Raw genomic sequence first — 12,356 nt, forward strand, 5'->3', positions numbered from 1 at the left:
CTAGGAATCATCTTGGGGGTGATGACCCAAACCTGCACTCTACCTATCCAGGTAAGCGCTGAATTAAGTTTAGAATGAATATTACTGTAGAGGTCCTCTCTCACGTGATACTTTCTAAAAGGAACATTTATTACCACAGAATTCATCAGTGATGCAAGAAATGAAAAGGAGGTTGAGAAGAGAATACTCAGGTAAATTCTTGAAATGTTTCATTAACATGATTTTGTTTGTATTAACAGTTATTAACACGTATCTATTATCCTTTTAAAATAGAGGTGCTTAGAGGGCCAGAAGAAATGAATGCAATGGACAGGATCCTGAGATCCAATGGGAGTAAGTATAGTATTAGTTGCTTAGTTCGGGGTAGGAGTTTATAGGGAAGGAGATATACTGTATTTGGGGTAGGAGTTTACAGGGAAGGAGATATACTGTTTTTGGGGTAGGAGTTTACAGGGAAGGAGATATACTGTGTTCGGGGTAGGAGTTTACAGGGATGGAGATATACTGTGTTCGGGGTAGGAGTTTACAGGGATGGAGATATACTGTATTTGGGGTAGGAGTTTACAGGGAAGGAGATATACTGTGTTGGGTAGGAGTTTACAGGAAGGAGATATACTGTATTTGGGGTAGGAGTTTACAGGGAAGGAGATATACTGTGTTCGGGGTAGGAGTTTACAGGGAAGGAGATATACTGTATTTGGGGTAGGAGTTTACAGGGAAGGAGATATACTGTATTTGGGGTAGGAGTTTACAGGGAAGGAGATATACTGTATTTGGGGTAGGAGTTTACAGGGATGGAGATATACTGTATTTGGGGTAGGAGTTTACAGGGAAGGAGATATACTGTATTTGGGGTAGGAGTTTACAGGGATGGAGATATACTGTTTTTGGGGTAGGAGTTTACAGGGATGGAGATATACTGTTTTTGGGGTAGGAGTTTACAGGGAAGGAGATATACTGTTTTTGGGGTAGGGAGTTTACAGGGAAGGAGATATACTGTGTTGGGTAGGAGTTTACGGAAGGAGATATACTGTGTTCGGGGTAGGAGTTTACAGGGAAGGAGATATACTGTATTTGGGGTAGGAGTTTACAGGGAAGGAGATATACTGTGTTCGGGGTAGGAGTTTACAGGGAAGGAGATATACTGTATTTGGGGTAGGAGTTTACAGGGAAGGAGATATACTGTGTTCGGGGTAGGAGTTTACAGGGATGGAGATATATGTATTTGGGTGGGAGTTTACAGGGATGGAGATATACTGTATTTGGGGTAGGAGTTTACAGGGAAGGAGATATACTGTACATGTATAATGTATGAAACCCTCCTCCTGCTCTGGATTCAGCTTGAAGGGGCTCTGTCTGAAATGGCACGCTAATCTCTTTGGACCCTGGTCTAAAGTAGCACTATATGGGAATAGGGTGTGCCATTCTCTGGTCTAAAGTAGTGCACTAAATAGGAATAGAGTGCCATTCTCTGGTCTAAAGTAGTCACTATAGGGAATAGGGTGCCATTCTCTGGTCTAAAGTAGTGTACTATAGGGAATGGAGTGCCATTCTCTGGTCTAAAAGTAAGTGCACTATATAGAATAGGTGCCATTCTCTGGTCTAAAGTAGTGCACTAAATAGGAAGAGTGCACATTCTCTGGTCTAAAGTAAGTGCACTATGTAGAATAGGGTGCCATTCTCTGGTCTAAAGTAGTGCACTATATAGGGAATAGGGTGCCATTCTCTGGTCTAAAGTAGTGCACTATATAGGGAATAGGGTGCCATTTGGGACTCATTCCAGGTGTTTGTGAGAGGGACTGTAAGGGGTTTTAGTGCAGTACCTGTCAGCAGTAACATGGTGATCATGTCTCTCTGCCAGGGCGGGGCAGCCCTAGAGCCCGAGGCCTGTCCTTCAGGGAAGGAGACATTGCCAGCTCCTACAACACACAGAGCCGTAGCGCCATAACCTGCCCTGGTAACTCCTGCCTCTGGCCCAAGGCAGTGGATGGATTTGTCTATGTCCCCTACATTATTTCTCCACAATATGGCAAGTCTCTGTTACATTCCTCTGTTTTGTCTAATTTATCCATGACAAGTATCTGTACATTGGTAGTAGGTGAATTAGGTAACTATCACCAAGTTGTAAAGTTAGAGTCAGGTTATGACTCCCATTGAAAATGACTTCTTTATGACAAATTGTGAACTGATGTACACTAACTTCACACTTTTAATGTCAATCATTAGTTTGTGCTTAGTAGGCAATTAGTAACAGTCAGTTTAATTCTGATTGACAGATGACATGGATAGAATCACCATAGAGATGGGAATGCTGGACATCTTGTCTGAAACGTGTGTGAAGTTTGTTCCTCGCAGCCATGAAGCCAACTTCCTGGATATACAGCCCAGGTTTGGGTCAGTGTTGTATCTTATACGTTGGTTCGGAACTCAATGGACATATTCTTAGGATACATTCTGAAAGATCTTGCTTCTAGTTCCAGTTGCTTCATGTAAGATATGCAGTGACAGCCTGGTCCCAGATCTGTTTGTGCTGTCTTGATAACTGTGGCAAGACAACACAAACAGACTTGGACCAGGCTAATCCAGTAATGTTATGTTTTGCTGAATATGTCTCTGTCTTTTCGTACCACTAGCTGCTGGTCATTCCTGGGTAGGACTGAAGGAGCCCAGCCCCTCTCCCTGCAGTCCCCTGGGTGCATGTGGTCTGGCATCGCCTCCCATGAACTCATGCACGCTCTGGGCTTTGTGCACGAGCAGTCCCGCTCTGATCGGGATCACTATGTTTCTATTATATGGGAAAACATCATGCAGGGTCAGTGTCCTATCAATACTTCCCCTGGGACATTTCCATTTTAGTCATTTAGCAGACGCTCTTATCCAGAGCCACTTACACTAGTGAGTGCATATATTGTTCATACTTTTTCATACTGGTCCCCAGTGGGAATCGAACCCACAACCCTGGCATTGCCAGTGCCATGCTCTACCAGCTGAGCCACACGGGATCCTCTCTCTCTCTCTCTATTCATGTAATTACTGTACGTAGGATGACATATAGACTGAAATTATGTATGTCCCTATAAACAGGTCAGGTGCATAACTTTAAGAAGTACCAGACCAACAACCTCAATACTGTCTATGACTACAGCTCCATCATGCACTATGGCAGGTGAGTTGGTTTAGGGGGTGATAGACTATTCATTGGTCACTCACTTCTTGGGGCCAGCCTACAGGAAGTAGCTAAGATTGTGTTCTGAGGTTCCATTCTTTAAAATTGTTTAAAAAAAATAATCCTATCAATTTTTTTGTCACATGCGCCGAATACAACAGGTTTAGACTTTACCGTGAAATGCTTACTTACGATCCCTTTCCCAACAATGCAGAGTTAAAAAGTATGAATATCAATAATGAGGCTATATACAAGGAGTAACGGTACCGAGTCAACGTGCAAGGAGGGGTACGAGGTAGTATGTAAATGTAGGGAGGAAACAGAGGGGCGAGCACTCCCCGACCCACATCGACGGGGCTGTAGTGGAGCGGGTCGAGAGCTTCAAGTTCCTCGTTGTCCACATCACCAAGGACTTAACATGGTCGGCTCACACCAACACAGTCATGAAGAAGGCAAGACAGCGCCTCTTCCCCCTCAGAAGGTTAAAACGATTTAGCATGGCCCCTCAGATCCTCAAAAAGGCACTACAGAGGGTGCTGCGGACGGCCCAGTACATCACTGGGGCTGAGCTCCCTGTCATCCAGGACCTCTATACCAGGCGGTGTCAGAGGAACGGCCAGACATTTTTCAAAGACCCCAGCCACCCAAGCCATAGACTGTTCTCTCTGCTAACACACGGCAAACGGTACCGGAGCGCCGTGTCTACCGTTACACTGACTCCATGCACACTCACTGGACTCTACCCAAAATGCTCACACAGGGAGTACAGCGGACACCCCTGTGGGGCCCCGTGTTCAGGGTCAGCGTGGTGGAGGTGATGTTACCTACCCTCACCACCTGGGGCGGCCCGTCAGAAAGTCCAGGATCCAGTTGTAGGGGGAGGTGTTCAGTCCCAGGGTCCCGAGCTTGGTGATGGGCTAGGAGGGCACTATGACATTTAACACTAAGCTGTAGTCCATGAACAGCATTCTCACATAGGTATTCCTCTTATCTAGGTGGGTGAGGGCAGTGTGGAGTGCAATAGAGATTGCGTCGTCTGTGGATCTATTGTGGGTCCAGGGTGTCTGGGATGATGGCGTTGATGTGCGCCATGACCAGCCTATCAAAGCATTTCATGGTTACAGATGTGAGTGCTACGGGACGATAGTCATTTAGGGAGGTTAACTTTGAGTTCTTAGGAACAGGGACAATGGTGGTCTGCTTGAAACATGTTGGGATTACAGACTGGGACAAGGAGATGTTGAAAATGTCTGTGAAGACACTTGCCAGCTGGTCTGTGCATGCTCTGAGAACGTGCCCTGATGTTTCCGCCTTGCTAGTGTTCACCTGTTTAAAATTCTTACTCACGTCGGCCACGGAGAGCGTGATCACAGCCATCCGGGACAGCAGGAGCTCTCATGCCTGGCTCAGTGTTGTTTGCTTCGAAGCAAGCATAGGAGGCATTCAGCTCGTCTAGGACGTTTGCGTCACTGGGCAACGCACTGCTGGGTTTCCCTTTGCAATCCGTAATATTCCGCAAACCCTGCCACATCTGACGAGCATCGGAGCTGGTGTAGTAGGATTCTTAGTCCTATATTGACCTTTTCCACGTTTGATGGCTCGTTGAAGGTCATAGTGGGCTTTCTTGGAAGCGTCCATGACCGTGTCCCGTTCCTTGAAAGCGGTAGCTCTAGCCCGGTGCGGTTACTGTCTGATCCATGGTTATTGGTTATAGTACGTACTGGTCACTGTGGAGACGACGTCGTCGATGCACTTGTAACTTTATCTTGGCCAGGTCGCAGTTGTAAATGAGAACCTGTTCTCAACTGGCTTACCTGGTTAAATAAAGGTGAAATAAAAATAAAATAAAATAAAACTTATTGATGAAGCCTGTGACTGATGTGGTAAACGCTTCAATGTTATTGGATGAATCCCGGAACATATTCCAGTCTGTGCTAGAGATGCAGTCTTGTAGCTTAGCATCTGCTTCTTCGGACCACTTCCGTACTGAGCGTGTCACTATTACTTCCTGTTTGAGTTTTTCCTTGTAAACAGGAAGCAGGAGGATGGAGTCATGGTCTGATTTGCCGAAGGGAGGGCGAGGGTCTTGTATGCATTTCTGTGGGTAGAGTAAAAGTGGTCCAGAGTGTTAGCACCTCTTGTGGTGTAGGAGATGTTTTTGTAAAAGTGGGGTAAAAAACATTTCACTCTCCCTGCGTTAAAGTTTCTGTCTACTAGAAACGCTGCCTCTGGGAGTGTGTTTTCTTGTTTGTTTATGGCCCTGTACAGCTCGTTGAGTGCCTGCTTAGTGCCATTCTTGTTTTGTGGTGGGATGTAGACAGCAGTGATGATTACAGATGAAAACTCTCTTGGTAGATAAAAAAAGGTCTGCAGCTTACCATGAGGTATTCTAGTTCAGGTGAGCAAATGCTGGAGACTTCCTTCACACCTGAAGCAGCACACCAGTTGTTGTTTACAAAGAGGGACACCCCTTTCCCTTTGGTTTTACCTGAGTCCGCTGTCCGGTCGTGACGAAGCATGGAGAAACCCTAGAGTTTTATGTCCATATCAGCCAAGTTTCTGAAGATAATATTACAGCTTTTCACGTCCCGTTGGTAGGAAACTCTCGAACGGCGCTTATCCATCTTGTTCTCAAGTGACTGGACATTTGCCAATAAAACGGAGGGGAGTGACGGCCAATTTTCTCTGTAGCTGAGTCTAAGAAGGACTCAAGTCCTCCTCCTGGATACCAGCCCTCCTCCCTCCAGCAGGGAAGTCTTATTTATGTTCCATGGTTCGGTTCTAAGGTTGTGTTCTAATGTTCAGTTCTAAGGTTGTGTTCTAATGTTCAGTTCTAAGGTTGTGTTCTAATGTTCAGTTCTAAGGTTGTGTTCTAATCTTCGGTTCTAAGGCTGTGTTCTAATCTTCGGTTCTAAGGCTGTGTTCTTCTAAGGTTGCGATCTCTGATGCAGGTATGCCTTCTCAGAGGACGGTGGACCAACCATCATCCCCAAACCAGATCCCTACACTCCAATTGGTCAGCGAGATGGACCCAGTCGTCTGGACATACACAAGATAAACCTACTGTATGAATGTGGTACGTAGTTAACACCTTCACGATCTCAGTGTATATGACATCTTTAAATCTTTCTGAAAGTATGTTTTCATGGCATCACTAGTACAGTTCAGTGTTGATTTTGTCCGCTAGGTGGCCTGGTGTAACTGGATGAAGAACTGTCAGAACAGAAGTCATATCCCATTTTTACTGACATATAAAAAAGGACAATATATTTTAATAATGTTTATGAAACTTGAGATTGAGACACTGTCACGGTTTCGGCCGAGGCTGCTCCTTCTCCTTGTTCGGGCAGGCTTCGGCGGTCGTCGTCTCCGGAGTACTAGCTGCCACCGTTCGTTGTTTCTGTGTTTGTTTGGTTTGGTCTGTTTTGGTACACCTGTTTCTCATTTTGTCTTGATTATGTGTCCTTTAAGTTCTCGTTGTTTCTGTCTTGTGGTTGTGTGTAGTTGTTCCTTGTCAGCTGGTGCTTCCAGTCAGTTAGTGCTCTATTTTGTATTGGATAGAGAGTCCGCACTTGTTGTGCGTGTTTTGCTGTGTTTTGCATTTATACGCTGTGTGGGTTATTTTTCTCGTGGCTCCGGCTTTGTTTGTAGCCGTTCTTTTTTGTGGACTTTACTAAAGTATTTTTGGACTAGCATCTGTATCCTGCATCTGATTCCTACACCACACCTACGCCCGCTCTGACAGACACGTCAATAAAGTCTGTTACTAGTGTTGTACAATGTGATTTAAAGTGTGAGATCTTGTATGGTCGTCATCACAACTGATGCACGTACTCTGTGTCTCCTGTATGACCATATAGGGATTCATGGGCAACCTCATTCAAGGGTTTTTCTTAATTTTTTTACTGTTTTCTACATTGTAGAATAATAGTGAAGACATCAAAACTGTGAAATAACACATATGGAATCATGTAGTAACCAAAAAAGTGTTAAATCAAAATATATTTGAGATTCTTCAAATAGCCACCCTTCGCCTTGATGACAGCTTTGCACACTCTTGGCATTCTCTCAACCAGCTTCACCTGGAATGCTTTTCAATGAACAGGTGTGCCTTCTTAAAAGTTAATGTGTTATTTCATAGTTTTGATGTCTTCACTATTATTCTACAATGTAGAAAATAGTTTTAAAAAATCAAGAAAAACCCTTGAATGAGTAGGTGTGTCCAAACGTTTGACCGGTAGTGTATTTAAAAGGCACACAGTTAATGTTTGCCACATACTTGCCTTCTAAGACTGTCAATGATTGTTCCCCCATAACAATATCCAAATCTTAAATATGTCCAATTGATCCCATCTCTTGTTCTTGCATTTGATTTTATCACCTTTTTTTTTTTCTTCATTTTTTGTGGGGGGTGTATTCTTTCTTAAAACTGCGTTGTTGGTTAAGGTCTTGTAAGTAAGCATTTCACGGTAAGGTCTACACCTGTTGTATTCGGCGCATGTGACAAATAAAATTTGATTTGATTTTTTATTTGAAATACAGTAGAGTACCACCAGATCTCTGTTGCTGCTTTGATTTGAATCCATTGATTCTCTTTTGGATTTGAACCATAGAGCTTTTCCGGTAGAAGAAGCAGACATGATCTTTCTTGATCATTCTGATCCCAGGGAGCCCAGGTCAGTTCAGCTGCTAGTGTCTGCGTTGGAAGGCTCTTCGTGTCTTCTTCAGCCCGTCCCCTTCTTCTCTTCCAACGCATCCTTGAGGTCGCTTTCTGCTTTCCACTGTCCTGTCGTAAACTGCGCAGGAAATCGAAGGACAGGTAGAGGGACAGGTAAGTGAGGAACAGGTAGCAGGCCCACAGAATGACCATTATCGTAAGAATTGTCTGAAAGAAAACCTTTGAGGCAATATGAGCTGTCATACTCAGTAGAGCGAAAATATCATCTCCAGAGAAGTCTGTAAAAAATCTTCTTCCTCTCAGTAAAGTTTTGGAGAGTAGCATCATCCAAATAATTCATTACATTATAAATAGGCCTTAACAAAAACCTGTTCTACAACTGCTATGGTTATATAAAAAATAGTATGCACTCTCTAAACTAATAGCAGCATTACAATCCATCACCTTATCTACATTTACATTTTAGCAGATGCTCTTATCCAGAGCGACTTACAGTTAGTGCATAAATAAAAAAAATTCATACTGGCCCCCCGTGGGAATCGAACCCACAACCCTGGCTTTGCAAACACCATGCTCTACCAACTGAGCTACATCCCTGCCAGCCATTCCCTCCCCTACCCTGGACGACGCTGGGCCAATTGTGCGCCGCCCCATGGGTCTCCAGGTCGCAGCCGGCTACGACAGAGCCTGGATTCGAACCAGGATCTCTAGTGCCACTGCACCACTCGGGAGATACATCTAGACTAATAGCAGCATTACAATCCATCACCTTATCTAAACTAATAGCAGCATTACAATCCATCACCTTATCTAGACTAATAGCAGCTTTACAATCCATCACCTTATCTAGACTAACAGCAGCATTACAATCCATCACCTTATCTAGACTAATAGCAGCTTTACAATCCATCACTTTATCTATTTAGCTCTATTAATGAAGCTTGAACTAGATTAGTGTCTCAGATACTGCCTCACAAAGGAAGCAGACATGTTTAACTTTTCTTAACAGTAAATTCAGTTGTATCAGTCATTTTGTATTTTACTGTATGATCATGTATAGCACCAAGTAATACATGTTTAACATATAAATAGAAAAGCAGCAATCTGCATTAATTAAATACTTTGATAATATAACTAGTAGGTGTCAATCTTCCAAATCCATTTATATAGTCTACAAGAACATCAAATAATCGACTCGCGTGACATTGTATAATGCAGACCAACGTTCTTACATTATTTTATCATATCACATCCGGGGCGCCAGCCGTCGTTACATTGTATAATGTTTTTACGATCAGAGTCAATACATTGTATAATGTTTTTACGATCAGAGTCAATACATTTTATAATTTTGTTCGCTCAGTAGCTACAATGTTCATTCAGAAAAACCGATCCTCGTATTTTGACTGGCTGAGCAGTGACAAGGCCGCGCATAAACGCCAATGATGTCATCACTAAAACATACATCATCATTAAAACACCCGTCCACATTTTCAGAAATGGCAGGCTGGATACTAGACTCGCACTAAATTTACACATTTGCAGCTAGATTCAGTGAGGGAAAAAAAGTATTTGATCCCCTGCTGATTTTGTACGTTTGCCCACTGACAAAGAAATGATCAGTCTATCATTTTAATGGTAGGTTTATTTGAACAGTGAGAGACAGAATAACAACAAAAAAATCCAGAAAAACGCATGTCAAAAATGTTATGAATTGATTTGCATTTTAATAAGGGAAATAAGTATTTGACCCCCTCTCAATCAGAAAGATTTCTGGCTCCCAGGTGTCTTTTATACAGGTAACGAGCTGAGATAAGGAGCACACTCTTAAAGGGAGTGTTCCTAATCTCAGTTTGTTACCTGTATAAAAGACACCTGTCCACAGAAGCAATCAATCAATCAGATTCCAAACTCTCCACCATGCCCAAGATCAAAGAGCTCTCCAAAGATGTCAGGGACAAGATTGTAGACCTACACAAGGCTGGAATGGGCTACAAGACCATCGCCAAGCAGCTTGGACTGAAATCCTGCAGCGCCCGCAAGGTCCCCCTGCTCAAAAAAGCACATATACAGTGGGGAAAAAAGAATTTAGTCAGCCACCAATTGTGCAAGTTCTCCCACTTAAAAAGATGAGAGAGGCCTGTAATTTTCATCATAGGTACACGTCAACTATGACAGACAAAATGAGATTTTTTTTCTCCAGAAAATCACTTTGTAGGATTTTTAATGAATTTATTTGCAAATTATGGTGGAAAATAAGTATTTGGTCAATAACAAAAGTTTCTCAATACTTTGTTATATACCCTTTGTTGGCAATGACACAGGTCAAACGTTTTCTGTAAGTCTTCACAAGGTTTTCACACACTGTTGCTGGTATTTTGGCCCATTCCTCCATGCAGATCTCCTCTAGAGCAGTGATGTTTTGGGGGCTGTCGCTGGGCAACACGGACTTTCAACTCCCTCCAAAGATTTTCTATGGGGTTGAGATCTGGAGACTGGCTAGGCCACTCCAGGACCTTGAAATGCTTCTTACGAAGCCACTCCTTCGTTGCCCGGGCGGTGTGTTTGGGATCATTGTCATGCTGAAAGACCCAGCCACGTTTCATCTTCAATGCCCTTGCTGATGGAAGGAGGTTTTCACTCAAAATCTCACGATACATGGCCTCATTCATTCTTTCCTTTACACGTATCAGTCGTCCTGGTCCCTTTGCAGAAAAACAGCCCCAAAGCATGATGTTTCCACCCCCATGCTTCACAGTAGGTATGGTGTTCTTTGGATGCAACTCAGCATTCTTTGTCCTCCAAACACGACGAGTTGAGTTTTTACCAAAAAGTTCTATTTTGGTTTCATCTGACCATATGACATTCTCCCAATCCTCTTCTGGATCATCCAAATGCACTCTAGCAAACTTCAGACGGGCCTGGACATGTACTGGCTTAAGCAGGGGGACACGTCTGGCACTGCAGGATTTGAGTCCCTGGCGGCGTAGTGTGTTACTGATGGTAGTGCGTTGTTACTTTGGTCCCAGCTCTCTGCAGGTCATTCACTAGGTCCCCCGTGTGGTTCTGGGATTTTTGCTCACCGTTCTTGTGATCATTTTGACTTTACGGGTGAGATCTTTGCGTGGAGCCCCAGATCGAGGGAGATTATCAGTGGTCTTGTATGTCTTCCATTTCCTAATAATTGCTCCCACAGTTGATTTCTTCAAACCAAGCTGCTTACCTATTGCAGATTCAGTCTTCCCAGCCTGGTGCAGGTCTACAATTTTGTTTCTGGTGTCCTTTGACAGCTCTTTGGTCTTGGCCATATTGGAGTTTGGAGTGTGACTGTTTGGGGTTGTGGACAGGTGTCTTTTATACTGATAACAAGTTCAAACAGGTGCCATTAATACAGGTAATGAGTGGAGGACAGAGGAGCCTCTTAAAGAAGAAGTTACAGGTCTGTGAGAGCCAGCAATCTTGCTTGTTTGTAGGTGACCAAATACTTATTTTCCACCATAATTTGCAAATAAATTCATTAAAAATCCTACAATGTGATTTTCTGGATTTTTTTTCCCTCAATTTGTCTGTCATAGTTGACGTGTACCTATGATGAAAATTACAGGCCTCTCATCTTTTTAAGTGGGAGAACTTGCACAATTGGTGGCTGACTAAATACTTTTTTTCCCCACTGTACATGCCCGTCTGAAGTTTGCCAGTGAACATCTGAATGATTCAGAGGAGAACTGGGTGAAAGTGTTGTGGTCAGATGAGACCAAAATCGAGCTCTTTGGCATCAACTCAACTCGCCGTGTTTGGAGGAGGAGGAATGCTGCCTATGACCCCAAGAACACCATCCCCACCGTCAAACATTGAGGTGGAAACATTATGTTTTGGGGGTGTTTTTCTGCAAAGGGACGATGGACGGGGCCATGTACCATCAAATCTTGGGTGAGAACCTCCTTCCCTCAGCCAGGGCATTGAAAATTAGTAGTGGATGGGTATTCCAGCATGACAATGACCCAAAACACACGGCCAAGGAAACAAAGGAGTGGCTCAAGAAGAAGCACATTACGGTCCTGTAGTGGCCTAGCCAGTCTCCAGACCTTAATCCCATAGAAAATCTGTGGAGGGAGCTGAAGGTTCGAGTTGCCAAACGTCAGCCTCGAATCCTTAATGACTTGGAGAAGATCTGCAAAGAGGAGTGGGACAAAATCCCTCCTGAGATGTGTGCAAACCTGGTGGCCAACTACAAGAAACATCTGACCTCTGTGATTGCCAACAAGGGTTTTGCCACCAAGTACTAAGTCATGTTTTGCAGAGGGGTCAAATACTTATTTCCCTCATTAAAATGCAAATCAATTTCTCATCTGACCAAAACACTTTCCCCCAGTTCTCCTCTGAATCATTCATATGTTCATTGGCTGTCACGTTCGTTAAGGAACGAAACGGACCAAGGTGCAGCGTGATATGCATACATGTTTATTTGGAATGAATAAACAAGCGACAAAACAACAAACTAAACGAAACGTG

The 12,356-nt window shown here is 43.6% G+C and overlaps 1 protein-coding gene and 1 non-coding gene across 2 annotated transcripts; one reads left to right on the top strand and one right to left on the bottom strand.

Moving 5' to 3' along the window:
• Positions 1 to 296: 296 nt before the first annotated feature.
• On the top strand, positions 297 to 6,437 carry LOC121554882 (high choriolytic enzyme 2). The gene is made up of 7 exons (XM_045212016.1): positions 297 to 333; positions 1,862 to 2,029; positions 2,277 to 2,394; positions 2,634 to 2,812; positions 3,085 to 3,166; positions 6,118 to 6,242; positions 6,354 to 6,437. Exons 1-7 carry the CDS (start codon positions 297 to 299, stop codon positions 6,365 to 6,367), a joined length of 723 nt encoding a protein of 240 aa, XP_045067951.1. The 3' UTR covers positions 6,368 to 6,437.
• On the bottom strand, positions 2,931 to 3,002 carry trnaa-ggc. Its single transcript has one exon. It is a non-coding gene; the product is annotated as a tRNA-Ala (tRNA).
• Positions 6,438 to 12,356: the final 5,919 nt, after the last annotated feature.

Source organism: Coregonus clupeaformis, chromosome 40 (assembly GCF_020615455.1).
Source record: "Coregonus clupeaformis isolate EN_2021a chromosome 40, ASM2061545v1, whole genome shotgun sequence".
NCBI lineage: Eukaryota > Metazoa > Chordata > Actinopteri > Salmoniformes > Salmonidae > Coregonus > Coregonus clupeaformis.

Excerpts from the sequence above, each read along its gene's own strand:
- LOC121554882 (XM_045212016.1), top strand. The coding sequence starts at position 297 with ATGAATGCAATGGACAGGATCCTGAGATCCAATGGGA. Across the intron at positions 2,813-3,084 it reads ATGGGAAAACATCATGCAGG|GTCAGGTGCATAACTTTAAG; the intron begins GTCAGTGTCCTA and ends CCCTATAAACAG. Across the intron at positions 3,167-6,117 it reads TCCATCATGCACTATGGCAG|GTATGCCTTCTCAGAGGACG; the intron begins GTGAGTTGGTTT and ends TCTCTGATGCAG.